Here is a 19,752-nt window from a genome sequence, read left to right on the forward strand (position 1 = left end):
CAATAAATATAAATAATAATTATTCTTCAAGTTTTATGTTCCATCAAATAAAATAGTTTTTTAAAAATGTAAAAAAAATTTTTTTTTTTTTTGTTGTTTTTTTTTTTTTAAAAAAAAGAGATTTTTGCAGAACATATGTTACATATTGCAACTTTGGTGTCCTCTCGTATAGGGCTGTCACTTTTGTGAAAAAAAAAATCCTGTTCGATTTTTGAGACATAGGCAAAGTGTTCATTGAATCGTTAGTAAATTGCCTATATTTGGCGTTGATCCGTTTTTCAACGCCAAATATAGGCAAATCCAACGACAACTAAACAGGCATTAGGGCGAACGTAAAGAGGGCGCTTGAGACGCGCACAAGTCAGCAATGTGGACTGCCATAACATCAATGAAAAACATTACTGAAGGCTACATTGATATTATGCACTAATAGGCTGTGTGTGTGTGTCAGAACCTGCAGTTGCTGTGTGACGCGCGTTCGCTGCGAGCGTATAGTGACGAGCTGGACGCGCTCCGAGAGAAGGCCGTTAAAATCGATTCCCTGTTTTCGTTTTCGAAACTTGTGTTGGTTGGTCCGATCGATTGTGCAGCTTTTGTGACAAGCTTTTTTTGATTGTGACAGCCCTTTGACATGCTTAATCTTTGGTAGGCAGACGCGTGATAACAGCTCGACCGTGAGTGAAACCTAAGCGCTTGCTCACGGATGGGAGGGGCGGGTGACATTCATGTTCGGTTTACGTTTTCGGCTGTTTTTTTTATTTCGGCCCGAAACCGATAATGCCATTTCGGCCGAAAATGTTCGGCGGCCATAATTTCGGTGCACCCCTATACAAAACGCATACGCACTGCAGACGGAGTATGTGTGAAACCAGCGTAAGGTTGTTTGCACCTTGTGCAATGTGGAAATCGTTTACAGCTTTCTCAAGCAGTTTGTGATGCAATTTGGAAACAGGAGATGAGCCCCTGGTCTAATGAACCACCTTTCTTGAGAAACCAGTTCTCAAGAGACTTAGGTCTATGCAGTGCAAAAGTGGGCGTTTGTCACCTTGTGGGTGTTTTCAAACTGTTGGGTGTTTCTAAATCATGCAATCTAAATGATCCCCGTTACCCAACCCCGCCCCTAATCCTAATGTCACTATGACGTCAACCAATCAGGTATCATGGTGTAAAAACACCCTGATCTGGTAACTCCCATTACTTTCCTGCAGGGACCTATACTTGGTTCTCAAAGACTTAACGTTACTTTTAGTCATTATTTTATTTGGGTAGCACACATATTCTGAATTCCTTAGGCAGAATTCAAATGAGCCATTTTAATCTAGATTAATTCCAAGATTACATTGAGATTAATCTAGATTAAAAAAATTAATCTATGCCCCCCACTACTATTTATATTATCATGCAACCCAAATCTGTTTCTTGATTTATATCACTTGACAATATCACTCATTAGAACATGCAGAAACTGAGGAAAATTAATGGTCTGGTTTCTACAACTTTCACTTTGGAGCAAAAATCTGGCTTTAAACTGAAAAGAAATATAGATTTGACATTTATTTTGATAATTATCTATATCGACTGATATGAAAAAAATTGTGATCATTTTTTTTGGCCATTTCACCCAGCGCTACTTCATATATATTTTAGACGCAACTCATGTATTGAACATTATTAAAGAACTGAAAAATACAGAAACCTGTATATTGACAACTACTGTATGGATGTGGAATCACTGTATACCAATATAGATTATGAAGAAGGTCTTGAAGTATTCACATTACCTGTTAGGGGTTAGATGATAAATCATTGTGCCCATTTATCGAAATATGTGCTGCCCTGAGACGTTATTGATACCAAGCATCGATATTTTTTTAAACATACGAAAGATCTTAACCTACACTGCGACTTTTTATCATTTTGTCTTACCGGAGCGCCAGTGCCTCCAGACTTCTTGTGGTGGCGCTTCCCAGATTGAAACTGCCCCAGAACAGCTTTCAGCGTGGACTGTAGGCATCGATCACGTTATCATTGCAGAGCGCATATTGAGTAGTGAGTAGCCTAACCTCTCTGCTCAGATCGCACGTGGATTTCTCTCACTTTATAAGAAAGAGAGAGAGGCACTGACGTGTCCAGTTTTATGTCAACATAACTGGATGCTTTCTCTCTCTTTAGATATTACAAGTGTGTGTTATACAGTGTGGACCGTGACAGGGTGAAAGTGAGAGCAAAGATTGCTCATTTTAACCCACTTTTGTACAAAGTTTGTACATATGTTTTACTCAAGACTTACGGCAGATTTGATTGCCACAGTGGTGTTGTTGAGGGCCTCTCTGAGCATGTGCGTGTATGTGTGTCAATCTACATTATACAGACATGTTCGGCAGAAGACACATTACTCCACACCTCCACTGGTTTACATTCCTCATTTTCATCTCTCCGCTGCTGTCTCTAATCATTAGACGTGACTTCAGACTCCTCAGACCGGAATGAGTTCAGACTCAGCATGTTGAAGCATACCTCTGGACATGCAGTGACAATGGCACGCTAGTCTTTAGCAGATGGTTTTTCTCTGCTTTACTGTATGTTAAATCTACTCATATAAGTGTGAATAACGTGTTACTCAGATGACAAACTGAGATGGTGCCCAAGCAGACATTAGCATTAATTGGTCTTCTGTATTACTGTTCTTGTACAGATCAGCTGAATGTCAGTTATGATGGTGCATGTGTTGAAGAGGGTCTTGTTAGTTCAGCTATTGATATGTTTATGGCAGGTGCCTGAATAACAACACATCTGGTTTAATGTCACAGACCCATTTAGTTTATCACAAGAACACACACCAGGCCTCATTCATGAAACATGATTTACACCGTAAACATGCTTCTCAAAAGAAGTATGTGTCATATATTCATCCCAGTTCTCGTGAGGTTTGGTGATCACCCTGTATCTAGTGTGGTCGGACTAATATTTATATTTTTTAATACTCATCACTGCCTGAATCATTATCCTTGTCTTGTAGAACAGAAGTACAAGAAAAATCTCCTTCCACTTGAGTTTTCATAGGCCACATTCACTCACATTTCACCCACTTTACAACTTTAATTATTATTCTTTTTAATATTGTATTATTATCATTTAAACAAAAATAAACCATTAAAAAGATAAAAAAAATTAACTGCAATAATACTATTAGTTAAAAAAAAAATAAAAGTCAGTATTTGTGAAAAATACAATTACTCTAATATTTAAATCATCTGGTTTTTATTTTGGAGGGATGCTGGCAAATTAGTTTATGCACTACCAGTTTTAGACTCCAGTATGACTCCGTTTTAGACTCCAGTGTAACTTGGTTTTAGACTCCAGTGTGACTCTGTTTTAGACTCCAGTGTGACTCGGTTTTAGACTCCAGTGTGACTCGGTTTTAGACTCCAGTGTGACTCGGTTTTAGACTCCAGTGTGACTCGGTTTTAGACTCCAGTGTGACTCGGTTTTAGACTCCAGTATGACTCCGTTTTAGACTCCAGTATGACTCGGTTTTTTAGACTCCAGTGTGACTCGGTTTTTTAGACTCCAGTGTGACTCAGTTTTAGACTCCAGTGTGACTCGTTTTTTTAGACTCCAGTGTGACTCTGTTTTAGACTCCAGTGTGACTCGGTTTTTTAGACTCCAGTGTGACTCGGTTTTTTAGACTCCAGTGTGACTCAGTTTTAGACTCCAGTGTGACTCGGTTTTAGACTCCAGTGTGACTCGGTTTTAGACTCCAGTGTGACTCGGTTTTTTAGACTCCAGTGTGACTCGGTTTTTTAGACTCCAGTGTGACTCAGTTTTTTAGACTCCAGTGTGACTCGGTTTTAGACTCCAGTGTGACTCGGTTTTAGACTCCAGTGTGACTCAGTTTTAGACTCCAGTGTGACTCGGTTTTTTAGACTCCAGTGTGACTCTGTTTTAGACTCCAGTGTGACTCGGTTTTAGACTCCAGTGTGACTCGGTTTTTTAGACTCCAGTGTGACTCAGTTTTAGACTCCAGTGTGACTCGGTTTTTTAGACTCCAGTGTGACTCGGTTTTAGACTCCAGTGTGACTCAGTTTTAGACTCCAGTGTGACTCGGTTTTTTAGACTCCAGTGTGACTCTGTTTTAGACTCCAGTGTGACTCGGTTTTAGACTCCAGTGTGACTCGGTTTTAGACTCCAGTGTGACTCGGTTTTTTAGACTCCAGTGTGACTCGGTTTTTTAGACTCCAGTGTGACTCGGTTTTTTAGACTCCAGTGTGACTCGGTTTTAGACTCCAGTGTGACTCGGTTTTAGACTCCAGTGTGACTCGGTTTTTTAGACTCCAGTGTGACTCGGTTTTTTAGACTCCAGTGTGACTCGGTTTTTTAGACTCCAGTGTGACTCGGTTTTTTAGACTCCAGTGTGACTCGGTTTTTTAGACTCCAGTGTGACTCGGTTTTAGACTCCAGTGTGACTCGGTTTTAGACTCCAGTGTGACTCGGTTTTAGACTCCAGTGTGACTCGGTTTTAGACTCCAGTGTGACTCGGTTTTAGACTCCAGTGTGACTCGGGTTTTAGACTCCAGTGTGACTCGGGTTTTAGACTCCACTATGAGTATCGAAAAAATATTTATCTTTCGGTGCCAAAATTCGGTTCCAAAAGCCAAGCGGCTGTTTTTTGTTTTTGTTTTGCGGCTATGTTTGTGTGAGCTTGTAGCATACGTGTTTAAAAATCAGAGAGAGACAGATTTATCTGGTACAGCGAATTTCTCTAAGCAGCAGGCCACTGTATACGTTCACTTAAAACATAACAGACTGTGTTTACGAGAATACTTGCAGAGACAATAATTTTGATATAATTGTGTGTGTGTTCATTCAGAAGTTACGATACGCAAAAGATGAATTTATTCTCTGTACGCACATTGTCTGAAATGCTGCTCGCAGCGCGTGCTTTGAATGAGTGAGCGCCAGCTCTGAACGCGCGCGAATTGTTTAAAATGCTTGAATCAGCAGTATTTAGAAACAAGTGCAAACGATAAGCTACGATCCGTTTCACCCCTTCAAGCGAGTGAACAACGCGAAGCAAGTTAGGAGTTTTACATCACTTCACGATAGCACATCGGACTGGAAAACACAATAGCCCGGGACGTGGGGGTAACGATTTTGCGAGCCCTGCACCTCAGATCTATCCAGTTTGTGAAACGCTGGTTTCCACACTGGTTTCGTAACAAAATTATTATTTTAAAAGATTGACTCAAAAGAATCATCGGTTCACTAATCGGATCATGAACTTGTATTACCGAGCCAAAGATGATCTATTATTGAACATCTCGAATGAATAAAGACTTCAAGTTCATCTTTAAAGCACATAAAGCTATTGTTTGAGTTTATAAACTTCTATTTCATGCATGATTCGTATGGATCTGCTAACTGAATGCAAAGTGTGAGTTCTAGAAGAATGTTTGTCTTGATGAGCATGTATCGCTCACTAGGAGTCGCTAAATGAACAGCTGCTGTTCTTTTTTTTTTTCTTTTTTTTTTCAACGGAGGATCAGTGGCCCTATTGGTTAAAATCCCCAAACTGTTTACTTAAATATTAAATTAATAAATGACATCAAAACAGGGGCGTTTGCGTTATGATGTGGTGGGCTGCTGTGGGCCAGACAGTCCAGGGCAACTTTTTGGTCCCAGTCCGCCCCTGAATGGCGCACCCCTATCCAAAAAGCACAACCAGTTGTATTAATAATGTTATCCTGAGTGTGAAGTGTTACCAGAATTTGTTTTAATTAAGGTGAAAAATAAAAGTTTTGTTAAATGTATTTGTGTTGATGTTGAAATGGATTTTAAAACATATGGTATCGAAAAAAGTATCGTTAGGAACCGGTATCGAAACTGAGGTATCGAAATTGGCACCGGATCGAAAGATTTTGAACAATACCCAGCCCTAACTATGACTCTGTTTTAGACATTAGTATGTCACTGTGTAAATAAAGAGTGTTTCAGATTCTCAGATGGGGTCGATTCACAGTGAATGAAGTGTCAGCTTAGTGCTTTGCTCTGAAACCAGCAGCACAGCCTATATCTGTGCTTTCAGTTCGATGGACATCTTAGAGTACATTTACACAACACAGTGTAAAAAGGAAAGATTTTCCTTTGTGATGATGAATAGTTTCATATCCAGTAGGGCTGTGATGGTGAGGAAATTATTCCATTGGTTAATCTACGCGTGATAATACCGATAATACTGGTATCACTTCGCTTTTAATTAATGGCTTTTCAGCATCAACAAAATACAATGTCAAACTCATTTATCCTATATATTAATAAAATGAACTTTTATTAACAAAAAAAATAAATAATAAATTAACCATGCTATATGCCTAATATAAAAAACGTTTAAACTGGTATACAGAACTGAAAATCAGCAAACACTGTGGAACCAAATAAATAAGAAACATAGATTGTTTATTAGCAAAACAAATGAGAAAGCTTGGAGGCACACCATATACTTTCACGTAAAATAAAATAATTTACAAAAAGTTTAAATAAAGTAAAAACTAGCACAGTTTAAAAAAGAAAGGAAAAAAGACACTAAAGTTTAATAAAACTTCCCAAATTCCAGAAGATAAACGGCAAAAGTCATCAAACTTTTCAAAATAAAAAAAAATATATTTCCACACAGGAGCTTTTGCATTTCGTTTAGAAACAAAATCTTCTGCCATCATCTCGACAGTAAACACAGACAATCGCAGCAAGCCTAGCGTCCAGGCAACAACATTGTCTAAATGATCCCAGTTCACACGGATCAGTGAAAACAACTAATAACGCTCTTTATTCATGCCTGACCAGAAGCTGACAATGTCACTTGATAAGGAAACTCACACATTTCTATAGCCTGAACACATAATATACATGTGCACGATGTGATCGCTTCCCAAATTCACGTTTTAAAAAACGAAATTATGGTATTTTCCAAAAAAGAAAAAAAAAGAAAACTGTGTACTGTAAATGACTTGTGATTGATAACACAAATGCTGTCTGGCTTCGCTACTGTTCAGACACTTGCTTACTTTTCTGAGCTTTACTCCCTGTTTATGTACTTTTATCAGATTTTTCTAAGGTTTTAACTTCAGCACATCAGAACAGTGCTCAAACAACACATTTTTGGCACAAAAACACAAAATTAATAACTGGAAAAATACTACGAAAAAGAAGACTCTTTGAGGACAGACTTCTACAAACGAATGTGTTTCTTTTAACAAAGTTACTTGCTAGACTTCAAAAACAGTCAGAACACACAACAGACCATCGTCACGAACTCTCTCTTTAATAAATGTGTGGTGGACTATTGTAATGGTCTCTTCACCGGCCTTCACAAGAAGACCATTAGACAGCTGCAGCTCATCCAGAACACAATTCTGACTAGAACCAGAAAATCTGAGCATATCACACCAGTCCTCAGGTCCTTACACTGGCTTCCAGTTACATTTAGGATTGATTTTAAAGTACTTTTACTGGTTTATAAATCACTCAATGACCTAGGACCGAAATACATAGCAGATATGCTCACTGAATATAAACCTAACAGACCACTCAGATCATTAGGATCGAGTCAGTTAGAAATACCAAGGGTTCACACAAAACAAGAGGAGTCCTCCTTTAGTTACTATGCTGCCCGCAGCTGGAGTCAGCTTCCAGAAGAGATCAGATGTGCTAAAACACTAGTCACATTTAAACTCAGACTCAAAACTCATCTGTTTAGCTGTGCATTTATTTAGTACTGTGCTAGGTCCAAACTGATTGCATTAAACCATTAAACAATTAAACCATTTTAAAAAAAATTAAATTTTTTGTTTAATTGTTGAGCATTTTTTTATTATTTTACTTCCTTTTTTGTAAAGCACTTATAATTACCATTGTGTGATTGTGCATTAACAGCTGCCAATGTAAGTACGCAAGTGAGTAGTCTGGACATTTACCCAAGTAAATAAATCCACAGGAACACGTGTGCTATATTCCTTCTGAAGCCAAACTGATACTTTTATGAGAAACAGAATTTAATCTCAGTCATTACTAGGGATGCTCTGATTATTATTTTTGTAGCCAATACCGATCCCAATTCTGATGCTTAAAGCTTTATATAACTGATATGCAAGCGCTCTGATCACCATTAACATTTTTTCAGTTAGAGTATTATTTTAGACACATTTTTTAACTACAGTCATCCAACCTATACATTTATTCAATGTATAAATAAACATTAATGACAGACAGCAGCAGGTTTATTTAGGTTTCTGTCTCTTTGAGATCTCATGCACCAATCTAACTGTTACACAAGTTTTGTTTCTCAACTGTACATTCATGTTATAGCCTGTATACAAAAATGTTTAGTACAAATTGGCTGTTTATGTGAATACTCATCAAGATAGCCATTATCTTGCCATTACATAATTTTGTATCTATTTGGCTGTATACACGCAAAAAGGCACAACACAACTTCATTCTGTAGTTGTGCGCTCACATGCGTTTTAGCGTCTTCCACGCAAAATATTTGTGGAAATTTCCCACCTTGGCAATTTTGATTTAACATTTTTATGAGACTTTGTTATACCATTTAAATTTGGCTGTAATCGGCTGTTACATTCAAATTCTCAATGGAACCGTTAAGCTTAGAAATTTAGCAAAGAGCGCTCCCTTTATAATCACTAAAAACTGATTGGCCTCTGCGTTCATAAGCAGGTCTGTCTATGATTAGCGACATTGCTCAATGCTGCAAAAACAAATAGTGAATAGAAACCTTTGACCAGTGTTGATGATATATAAAGCCCTGACGTCTTGTAGATTGACAGGAAATGTTACACATTTGTGACTGCTAGAAAGGGAAGTGCTTTCAAACTAGTTCTAATGAGAAAATTCTCAGCAATGCTGTTGACTGGGGAATAGTAGTAATGTGAATGTGTTATGTAGTGGTATAGTGTGTATATACACACACTGTGTCAGTTGTGTGGGTAGAGTGAGTGTGTGTGTGTGTGTGTCAAAGCATGTCTTTTGGCTTTGCCAGAGCAGTGTCTGCTTTGTGTTCTCTGCCTAAATTTAACTTGCTCTCTTCAACCAAAGTCAATATGGCATCATGACGCTGTAATTTTCCTCCTACACACTGGCCAAGGCTTTTCTGCTCCTCTCCGCTGGCTCTGATAGTTGTGTGTGTAGAGGGAAACGACTGGCGTCTTACTGCTTTAAACCAAGTTATTACAGTGCAACACAAAGTAGTTTCAAAGGAATGGTTGAAGCCATGGCTGACTTTCTTCTGTGGGATGTTTAGAAGAACGTCCAAGCTGCAGTTTTCCATGTCACATCTATTCTGTGTCTTGACAGGCATCTCCAGAACTGAACGCTGCTGTTGTGCTTGTTTGTAGGGTCCGGCCAGCTGCGTGTCCTTCTCGAGGACTGGAGAATTCTTCGCCTCGGGAGGTGCAGATGAACAGGTGAGCTCAGGTATTATCTGCTCGTGAGTGTGCGTCGTGCTGATGTTCTGACCTGCTGCAGGTGATGCTCTGGAGGACTAACTTTGACAGCGTGGATTACAGTGAGGTGCTGGAGCAGAAAGGAGCTAGAGATGAGAAAGCTTCGGTTCACAGGAGCTGTAGCCAGCCGTCAGACACACAGGTAAGAGGGTCACATGATCACCTCACCACAGGTGTTTGCTTCACTTCAGTCCTCCGCGTCACTCGACTAACACCTTCACGGAACCATACAAACATAATGAACTCATGCCAAGCTAAAGCTTTTAAAACAAATCTTTGCATCTTTTCAAGTGAAGACAAGTGTATATGAGTGAGATCTTGTGAGTGAGTGTCTCCTGCACCTCAATCTGCAGCACAACTGCTTTATTTAGTTTAGCTGAGTTGTGAACTTGTGAATACTGTATGAGAGAGAGACTTGAAATCAACAACGAACCACTTTCTAACACTGAATGTACTCAAAACCTTTAACATGCAACACAACATGTGGTCTAATTCAAGGTGAATTAGTGGAAGTGATTGGCTAATCAGTCAGAAGTGAACACCGCAGTCATTGATATGAGTCAGACAGCTCACTTCCCCTCTGAATGGCCTCGTGTGACTCCTCTGAACTATTACTGTACCATGGGATCTTTCAGAAAGCAGAATTCAAAGTCTATTTTGTATGTGTACTATGTCCACAAACCATTCATCAGACTTATTTGTATGGCAACGTGTGTGGATCATGAGATTCTTGTGTAAAGAGCACTCATTATTCTTGACACGTGTATGAGAAATATTCACTGATGATGAGTGTGTGGGAACTACAAAATAATTTGTAGGTGAATGACATTAGACAGAAGTTGTGTCCTAAACTAATAATTCAATATAAAAATACATCACTCTTTGTGAAATATATGCAAACAGGGCACTTTTGGCACTTTTCCACTGCACTACGGTAGATACGGACCTTATTAGAGCCCTATGAAATCCCATTTATTATTATCTTTTTTTATTTATTTAAACAGTCGTAGTTAAAATTCAGACATTCCGTGTTGTTACTTGAGTTTTATGGATTCTATTTTTCATAGTTTAATACAAATGTATAATTAAAATCAGTGGCAATCCAATGAATGCATTTAACTTCTACAATGCAATTGTCCTTTGTCATTTTTTCTTTTTTAATTAAAAAATTTCCTCTTTTTTTTGGCCAAAAAAAGTCCTTTACAACATATGCTTACTGTTTAAATAAAAAAAAGAAGAAAAAATGTGTGATAAATATTAAAAATATTTTTTAATTCACTTTTATTATTATTATTATTACTCCAAGAAGTACATTCTGAATCAGAATTAGGATGAGCTTTATTGCTAGGTATGTTTACAAATACAAGGAATTTGTTTTTGTGACAGAAGCCTCTGCAGTGCGACATAATGACAGCGACAGAACAAAAAACACATAATAAAAAAATAATAACAAATAAGTAGGTAAGGAATAACAATATACAAATTGACAATTCTATGTGCAGGTATATTACAAAAGACAGTTTTGTATGTACAGGTATATTATGTGCAAATTTGAAGTGTAGACTAAGTGTGTGTTAGGTAAATAAGTGTATGTTTGTATAGTGTTGTGTGTGTTTCACAGTTATTATCAAGTGTTCATTAGATGGATTGTCTGAGGGAAGAAACTGTTCCTGTGTCTGGTCGTTCTGGTGCTCAGTGCTCTGTAGCATCGAGCAGATGGCAACAGTTCAAAGAGGGAGTGTTCTGGATGTGAGGGGTCCAGAGTGATTTTAACAGCCCTTGATTCGCTCAGCAGTGTGTTGAGCTCCAGCTTGTTGAGACTGCACCAGACAGCCAACTCTTTAACTTCCTGTCTGAAAGCAGACTCATCACCGTCCTTAATGAGGCCGATGAGTGTGGTGTCATCTGCGAACTTCAGGAGCTTGACCGAGGGGTCCTTAGACTGCAGTCGTTGCTATACAGGGAGAAGAGCAGTGGAAAGAGGACACAACCCTGGGGATCTCCGGTGCTGATTGTACGGGTGCTGGATGTGTATTTTCCCAGCCTCACTAGCTGCTGTCTGTCTGTCAGGAATCTGTTGATCCACTGACAGATGGAGGTTGGCACGGAGAGCTGAGTTAGTTTGGACAGGAGGAGGTTTGGGATGATAGTGTTAAAGGCCGAGCTGAAGTCCACAAACAGGATCCTAACATAAGGTCTGTCTAGATGTTGCAGAACATAATGCAGTCCAGTGTGTTAGATTTTGCCGTATTTATAAGCGTTTACTGCATCCACAGACCTGTTTGCTCTGTAGGCAAACTGAAGAGGATCTAGCAAGGGTCCAGTGATGTCCTTCAGGTGGGCCAGCACCAGTTTTTCAAATGACTTCATGACTACAGATGTCAAAGCCACAGGCCTGTAGTCATTTAGTCCTGTAATTTTGGGTTTCTTTGGGATGGGGATGATGGTGGAGCGTTTGAAGCATGAAGGGATTCCACACAGCTCCAGTGATATGTTGAAGATCTGTGTGAAGATGGGGGCCAGCTGGTCAGCACAGGATTTCAGACAGGCTGGTGTAACGCAATCTGGGCCTGGTGCTTTTTACCTATTCTGCTTCCGGAAGACCTGAGGCACCGCATCCTCGCTGATCTGTATTGCAGGTGTGGGGGAGAGGGGGGATGCAGGAGTTGTTATTGGTGTGAACGGTTGTGTGGAGAGGTGTTCAGGGCAGGTGATGGGTGTTCTTTCAAACCTGCAGTAAAACTCGTTCAGATCGTCTGCCAGTCGTTGATTCTCCACAGTGCTGGGGGGTGGTGTCTTGTAATTGGTGATCTTCTTTAGACTTTTCCACACTGATGCGGAGGCGCTGGAAGTGAACGGAGTCCTTATTTTATTCAGAATAATTCCTCTTTGCCACTCTGATCTCCTTTTCCAGTGTGTATTTAGCCTGTTTATACACGACATTGTCCCCCTTCCTGTAAGCATCTTCTTTGGCCTGACGGAGCTGTCTGAGTTTTGCAGTGAACCATGGTTTGTCATTGTTGTAAGTTAGATGAGTCCTGGTAGGAATACAAACATCCTCATAGAAAATGATATAAGATGTTACAGTCTCTGTGAGTTCGTCCAGATCGGTGGCAGCAGCTTCAAAAACACTCCAATCAGTGAGGTCAAAACAAGATTGTAAATCCTGCTCTGCTTCATTAGTCCATCTTTTTACAGTCCTTAATACAGGTTTAGCTGATTTTAGTTTCTGCCTGTAGGTCGGTATAAGATGAACCAAACAGTGATCAGAGCGTCCCAAAGCTGCTCGTGGAACAGAGTGATATGCATCCTTTATTGTGGTGATCCAATATATTACTGTCTGGATGGACATGTGATGTGATGTCTGTATTTTGGCAGTTCACGGGAGAGATTTGCTTTATTAAAGTCCCCGAGAACGATTAGAACAGAGTCCAGGTGTTGTTGTCCTGTCTCTGTGATCTGATCAGAGAGTTTCTGTAAACGTGCGCTTGCGGAGGGATGTAAACACTCACCAGAATGAATGAGTGAAAAATGTAGGGCTGGACCAGAATATTAGATTATTCAAATATTCATTTGGTGGGTTGGCATTACATTTTTTGGGTTAATTTTGAGAATCCCCCATGATACGTCTTCATTCGTGCTTGAATATAGTCAGGTTTTTTACTATTGGGCCGAACGGTTGTATGGTTACAGTTGTATTTCCATGTGAGCCTGGTATGGCATGGCATAATTACAAACCATTCTTGACCCAGAATTCTTGGCACGGTTAGACAACTGTGCTTAGCCGTGCTATAAGAGTGCGTTTGTGAGTGACGTCGCTACTCTGTTGCCAGGCTACCAGTTTCTCCATAGCTGGCTAAGTGAAAGCGCGCTGTTTGATCAAAACGCTACGCTACTTTTCAATATAAAAAATTATTTTTTTAATGGTTTTTTGTGCTTATTGATATTACAGACGTCGTCTTCGTTTTACGTCAAGAGTAGTCTTTTTTTTCTGTTATTGAACAAAGTAAATATCAGAAAAAAGTAGTCCTAAAAACAGAAATATCTGATCATCGTCCATATCTCTGTTTATATTACACTTGCTTTACCAAAGCAATAACTGACACATTTGTATTGGATTCCAAAGAGCTCCGTTAAAAGCACCAGTGGAAAATGAAACCGCATCCGTGCTGACTGCTTAACCATTCCATTCCGTGCCAAAGAGAACCGTTCGCCCCAATGGTGGAAAGGCAGCTTATGAATCAAGCGAGTGAACATCATTCATATGGAAGACCTCAGCTATGTGGGAGCACTTTAGATTCAGTGAAGACAAGACAAAGGCAGTGTGCCAGATGTGCGATTTGAAACTGTCCTACTACAACAACACATCAAGTTTGAAAAAATCACCCAAGTTCTGTAAGTAGTATGCCTGTAGTATATTGTTGGTGTAAAAAAACGAGCTGCTTTTATCCTCCATGTTAATCAGTAATTTTACACATGATAAAAGCGTGCACTTAATTTTTAATAATAATTTGACTATATTAAAAGTATTGCTCTTAACAGACGTGTGTTTTTCATCACTGATGCAAGGTGTCCGTTCTCGGAGCATATAACCCCTGTCTGCCTGAGGCGTGCTGCTTTTGGCTCGCGCTGTTTTGTAGTTTATTGAAAGTTGATTAATTCTGAACATACCGCATGTCCATATTGCACCAAAATGCACCCGCCACGTGTGAAGTTGATTGGATGAACGGTTCTAGACATAATATAAATGCAAACAGACACACAGAGATTCCTGCCTTTAATAGAGAGAAGAATATGTTCAGCCCCTCCCTCCGAAGCTTCAAATATTCGGTGTTGATTACTAACGAATTTTCGAAAGCTCAAAAAATTGTATTCGGACCAGCTCTAGTCACTCGCACAACATCCAGACTGTCATTTTGTCAACTTAACAAGTGGTCCCCGGCACAAATGTTTGATTTTAACTATTTATTCTGAAGAAAGATAAACATATATAGTGAGGAAAGCCAAAATTTTAAAGTCAGTGATTTATTTTTACTGATTAATCCACAATTTTGTAGAAGGGGGTCAAAAGGACAATTTTTACCTGAGATTAAGAGCCAAATCACAGGAGGATAAGAATGACTTCAGAAAGATTGTTACTAGGGATGCACCGAATATTAGGCCACCGAAAACTATCGGCCGAAGATGGCATTTTTGGTTTTCGGCCGATAGACTTTTATCACCGAAACAACACGGCCGAAATGTTGTGATGACGCAAACAGAAACCGCGACCTGCACGTGCACCTGCATAGCGCAGACCACGAGCTCCCCGCGACATTCACTTCACACCAGTGAGAACATTCTCTCTCTTCTTATTCCTTTATTCGCAGCACTAAAGCGTCTCCTAACGAAGAGATTAAGACGGACCACGAAGTGAAAACAAAGAAAAGTAGAGTCTGTTAGTACACATTAAGCATGTACGCTCAGTACATGAGCGTACTCACTCAGTACGCGCTGAAGGCTCGTTGGAAAATGGCTAATGCGTTTAACAGACCAGAAATAGAAGATCCTCCAATAACCAACAGGTCTGGTGTTTGGGTGCACTTTGGATTCCCTGTAAGCTATAATGGTGATGATAGAATCAATGGTAAATAGTAAGGTCTCATATCCGCGGCTATAACGTAAATGTAGCCTACCAATCGCAGTGGTGATGTCTTTTGCCCTGTTTGAATCCGTTGGAAATGTCTTTTTTTTTTGTATTCCCGCTGTTGTACCCTAGATGCGACATATCGTTGTTTTTTTTATCCACCACTCTCTTGCCATCACCATTATAGCTTACAAGGAATCCAAAGTGCACCCAAAAACCAGACCTGTTGGTTATTGGAGGATCATCTATTTCTGGTCTGTTAAACGCATTGGCCATTTTGCAACGAGCCTTCAGCGTGTATTACTGAGTGAGCGAGCGCCTGACTGAGTAGCCTAAAGCCGCTTGTCCACCATCCATTTTTGTTCCGACGCGACGCCTGTGACGTTTTTGCTGCTTGGGGGCGGAATTTGTGGGCTGGACATTGTACGGATGTCATTTGTGAAGTTTTGGAGGGAAAAATACTTTTTTATCATTTATTTATCATTTAGCAATGGATCGACGACGAAGACTCGCTATCAGGAACCGGGTTCAGCACTAAAAAAAACATTAAAATATTTAATCTGCACTTACCATCGCTTCCGACAATCTGGACTACATCCCTCCAGGCATCATTTTTTAGCTGGACATTTCTATATATGTCCAGGCTGGAATCATATATAACCGGAAAGTTAGAGACCGCAATAATAAATTTTTCCTCCATTTTCGCGCCTGGAGCTTTAAATATGAAACCATAGCAACGGCCATACACAAATTCTCGCCGCCGAGTTTCCATTGACTGCTGCCCCGCGTTCTGACGCTCTCATTTGCATAAAGTATCCACAGAGATACTTTTTTGACGCGCTGCTGTTGACCAAATCGACGCGACGCGACCCATCATGCTTTGCGGGGCGTTTTTTCTGCCTGACGTAGTTCCATAGGAAATGAATGGGCTTTGACGTCGTGTCAGAAATCGAGACGCTGGTGGACAAGCGGCTTAACATAAACATATAAGTTGGTGTTTTTTTCTTCTTCGGGGGTGTCAGGGGCGTTGCCTGTTACGTCGTTTGGGTTATTGGGCTACCTTGTTAAACGCATATCATTATATTTCACAATTTTTTTTATTTTCCAAATATAATTAATTAGTCCAATGAACCGTTCGGTCCATAATGCGTACCGCGTCTCGAACCGAAAGCCTCGTACCGAACGGTTCAATACGAATACGCGTATCGTTACACCCCTAATATATATATATATATATATATATATATATATATATATATATATATATATATATATACACACACACACACACACACACACACACACACACACACACACACACACACACACACACACATACACACACACACATACTGTCATGGAGCGTGCGCCTGTCACTGAGCGCGCGCCTTCACCTCTCTCCGGTCTCATGCGCTCCTTGTCACCTGAGTTCTAGGACTGCAATTCCCATCCTTCCCTTCTGCTATCATTAGTTTCCAGCCCTGTCTGGTTTTCTCATCAGCATCATCATATCCACCTGTTAATCATTATCCTCCCTTTATCTGGACTGCCTGGTTCTGTGTTTCTCTGTGAAGTGTTGTTTTACCACGCTGCATGTTGCTTCGTGCTACCTTAGTGTTTTATGCTCTGTGCACCCTTGGTTTGATACCTGCTTCAATAAAGTCCTGCAGATGGATCCGACTGCCTCTACTTCGTCATTACAGAACACTTCACCACCACAGGATCCAGCAGACTTCCTGAGTCTTGCTTCCGAGGTTCATTCCCAGGCATCTGTGTTACTCACACAACAACAGCAGCTGACCAAGTTAACGAATCTCACCGAAGAACTTGTGAGGTCTGTTCATACTCTCACTCTGCAGAGTGCGGTCGCTAATTCAGCTCAAGCTCCCGCTGCACCTGTGCCCGTCACATCAAGCGTGAGTATGGCTGCATGCAAGCCCAAATTATCTCTACCAGAGAAGTTTAATGGCTCACCAGCTCCCTGTAGAGGATTTCTGTTGCAGTGTGAATTATTCGTCAGCCAGCAACCCCAGCTGTATCCCAATGACGCGTCCCGCGTTTCATTCATCTGCTCACTACTCACCGGGAGGGCGTTGGAGTGGGCGACTGCTCTCTGGTCTGGGGGTCATCATACCTTTCCCTCCTTTAATGTGTTTATGTCTCAATTCAGAGAGGTTTTTGAAAATCCCGCTGGCGGCAAGGAACCAGGGGAACAACTCCTCACATTAAGTCAAGGGAATTCCACCGCGGCGGATTACACGCTTTCCTTCCGCACCATGGCAGCGCAGACGGGGTGGACAGAGTCACCGCTTAAACTGCTGTATCGTAGGGGGCTGCAAACGCATCTGCAAGGGGAATTGGCATGTCGCGATGATGGGATGTCCCTCGGAGAACTTATGGAGCTTGCCATTCGCCTCGACAATCTCATACGCTCTCGACGCACGCCTCTCACATCCAGCTTTTTCACTCCTCCCCCTTCCGGCACGGATTACGAGCCTATGCAGGTCGGCTTCACACATCTCACCACAGAGGAACGTGAGAGAAGGATGCGGAGTAAATTATGCCAGTACTGTGGCCATGCCGGTCATCAGAGAGTTTCATGTCCTGTAAGACCCAGATCCAGTGATACCTCTGCGACCCGCTGACGCTCCCAGGAGAGAGGAGGCTCAGGAGGGGATCGGTTCCGTGCAGGCTCCCCCAATTGGGGTCTGAGGCGAGGAGGCATACCGGGTACGAGACATCCTGGACTCCAGACGTCGCGGCGGGGTACTGCAATACTTGATTGACTGGGAGGGCTATGGCCCTGAGGAACGTTCCTGGGTCAGGTCTCAGGACATCCTGGACCCTGCTCTTCTTACCACCTACCATCACACTCACCCAGATCGTCCCGCTCCAAGACCCCGTGGAAGACCCCGCCGTCGTTCAGGTCCTCGCTTCCGGAGCCGTTCGCAGGGTGGGGGCTCTGTCACAGAGCGTGCGCCTGTCACTGAGCGCGCGCCTTCACCTCTCTCCGGTCTCATGCGCTCCTTGTCACCTGAGTTCTAGGACTGCAATTCCCATCCTTCCCTTCTGCTATCATTAGTTTCCAGCCCTGTCTGGTTTTCTCATCAGCATCATCATATCCACCTGTTAATCATTATCCCCCCTTTATCTGGACTGCCTGGTTCTGTGTTTCTCTGTGAAGTGTTGTTTTACCACGCTGCATGTTGCTTCGTGCTACCTTAGTGTTTTATGCTCTGTGCACCCTTGGTTTGATACCTGCTTCAATAAAGTCCTGCAGATGGATCCGACTGCCTCTACTTCGTCATTACACATACATACATAATATCAGATTGTAGCCATTTTTCTGCTAGATTTTTTGCTAGATTTCTGCTTTAATTTGATAAAAATGTTTATTTATGCCCTGGCCCTATTTAAATACACTCTCTCAAATATTTCTCAAATGTCAGGCAGATGACAAGCTCAACTGCTCATCAGCTAGATGGTTATCTGTCTGAAGTCCCCATCCCCAGAAGTGATAACAGTCTTGCCTACTGGAGAAGTAATGCACTTTCTAGTCCTACAGAGAACAATTTCAAATGCACTTCACCTAAATGCACTTTGTTTTTATGAGAGAACAGTTCATTTTAAAACCAGTAGGCCTGTACATTATTATTTAATATACACATGAGTGGGATAAATTTTAGTTTGAATTTTATTTGAATACTGTGCATTGTTGCAATGTGCTTAATAAATATTTGCATAATTAGTAATTATGTATTTTTGTTTTTTTTAAATAAATTATGTAATTGTAATTATCTTTGAAACTTTAATATTAATTTATGCAATTGCAATGTCTTAATTTTAGTAAAGTTAGTACACGGTCATAGCAATAAATGCAATGGTACTAATAATTGGCATAATTTCTTTCGGTGTTTCGTTTTCGGTTTTCGGCCTTGGTTTTCTCTTTTTCGGTTTTCTGTTTCGGCCAAGAATTTTCATTTCGGTGCATCCCTACATTCCCTAATTGTTACGTTATTTCAGCAGTCTGTTACAATAAATACCAGTGGTGATCATGTAAAAATGGCTAACGCACCAAAATTTGCCTGTAATTCAAGAAGTATGTAAGATATCTTAATGCCCTTTTAGATTTTTGGTCTTAACAAACTTTCTTTTTGGCATCTTCATTTTTAAGGCTATCTCTGGTTCAATTCCAGCTAAATTGGAATCTCAATATGGATCCCGAAGTAAACTGTTAAATTGTACACCTTTTCAATGATCAAAAACCAAATCTGGGACACTTTGCATACAGATGATACTTGTTATCTTTTAAAGAGGTCATGAACTGTGAAACCAAAATTCCCTTCATTTTTTTGACATATAAGAGGTCAGTGTACTTTAACCCTCTCGAGTCGATTAACGCGGATACGCGTTTTGAGTCATTTTCTCCTGATAACCCCGAAAAGAACTTAAATTACACTTTCAGTTTTAAACGTACAGATAAGAGCAATACATCAATTGAATCTGTAAAGGGTCTACTTTTTTTTGGATACAGACATAACAACAAAACTTTGTGCACTTATAAAATAAAGATAACAAACAAGGTGCGCTGTCTGCAGCCTTTGTGCTGAT

General features: G+C 40.6%; 1 protein-coding gene across 3 annotated transcripts in view; it reads left to right on the forward strand.

The window, feature by feature from the left end:
- Positions 1–19,752, forward strand: part of poc1a (POC1 centriolar protein A) — a 79,891-nt gene that overhangs the window by 27,665 nt on the left and 32,474 nt on the right. For 2 of the 3 annotated variants that reach the window (XM_059537035.1, XM_059537036.1), the window contains exons 8-9: positions 9,408–9,476; positions 9,538–9,657. In XM_059537035.1, coding sequence (XP_059393018.1) covers positions 9,408–9,476; positions 9,538–9,657 — 189 coding nt within the window. Of the gene's footprint in view, positions 1–9,407; positions 9,477–9,537; positions 9,658–10,013; positions 10,312–19,752 lie in introns of those variants that run through there. The other variant, XM_059537037.1, reaches the window with a different exon arrangement.

The sequence above is a fragment of the Carassius carassius genome, chromosome 44, assembly GCF_963082965.1.
Source record: "Carassius carassius chromosome 44, fCarCar2.1, whole genome shotgun sequence".
Taxonomy (NCBI): domain Eukaryota; kingdom Metazoa; phylum Chordata; class Actinopteri; order Cypriniformes; family Cyprinidae; genus Carassius; species Carassius carassius.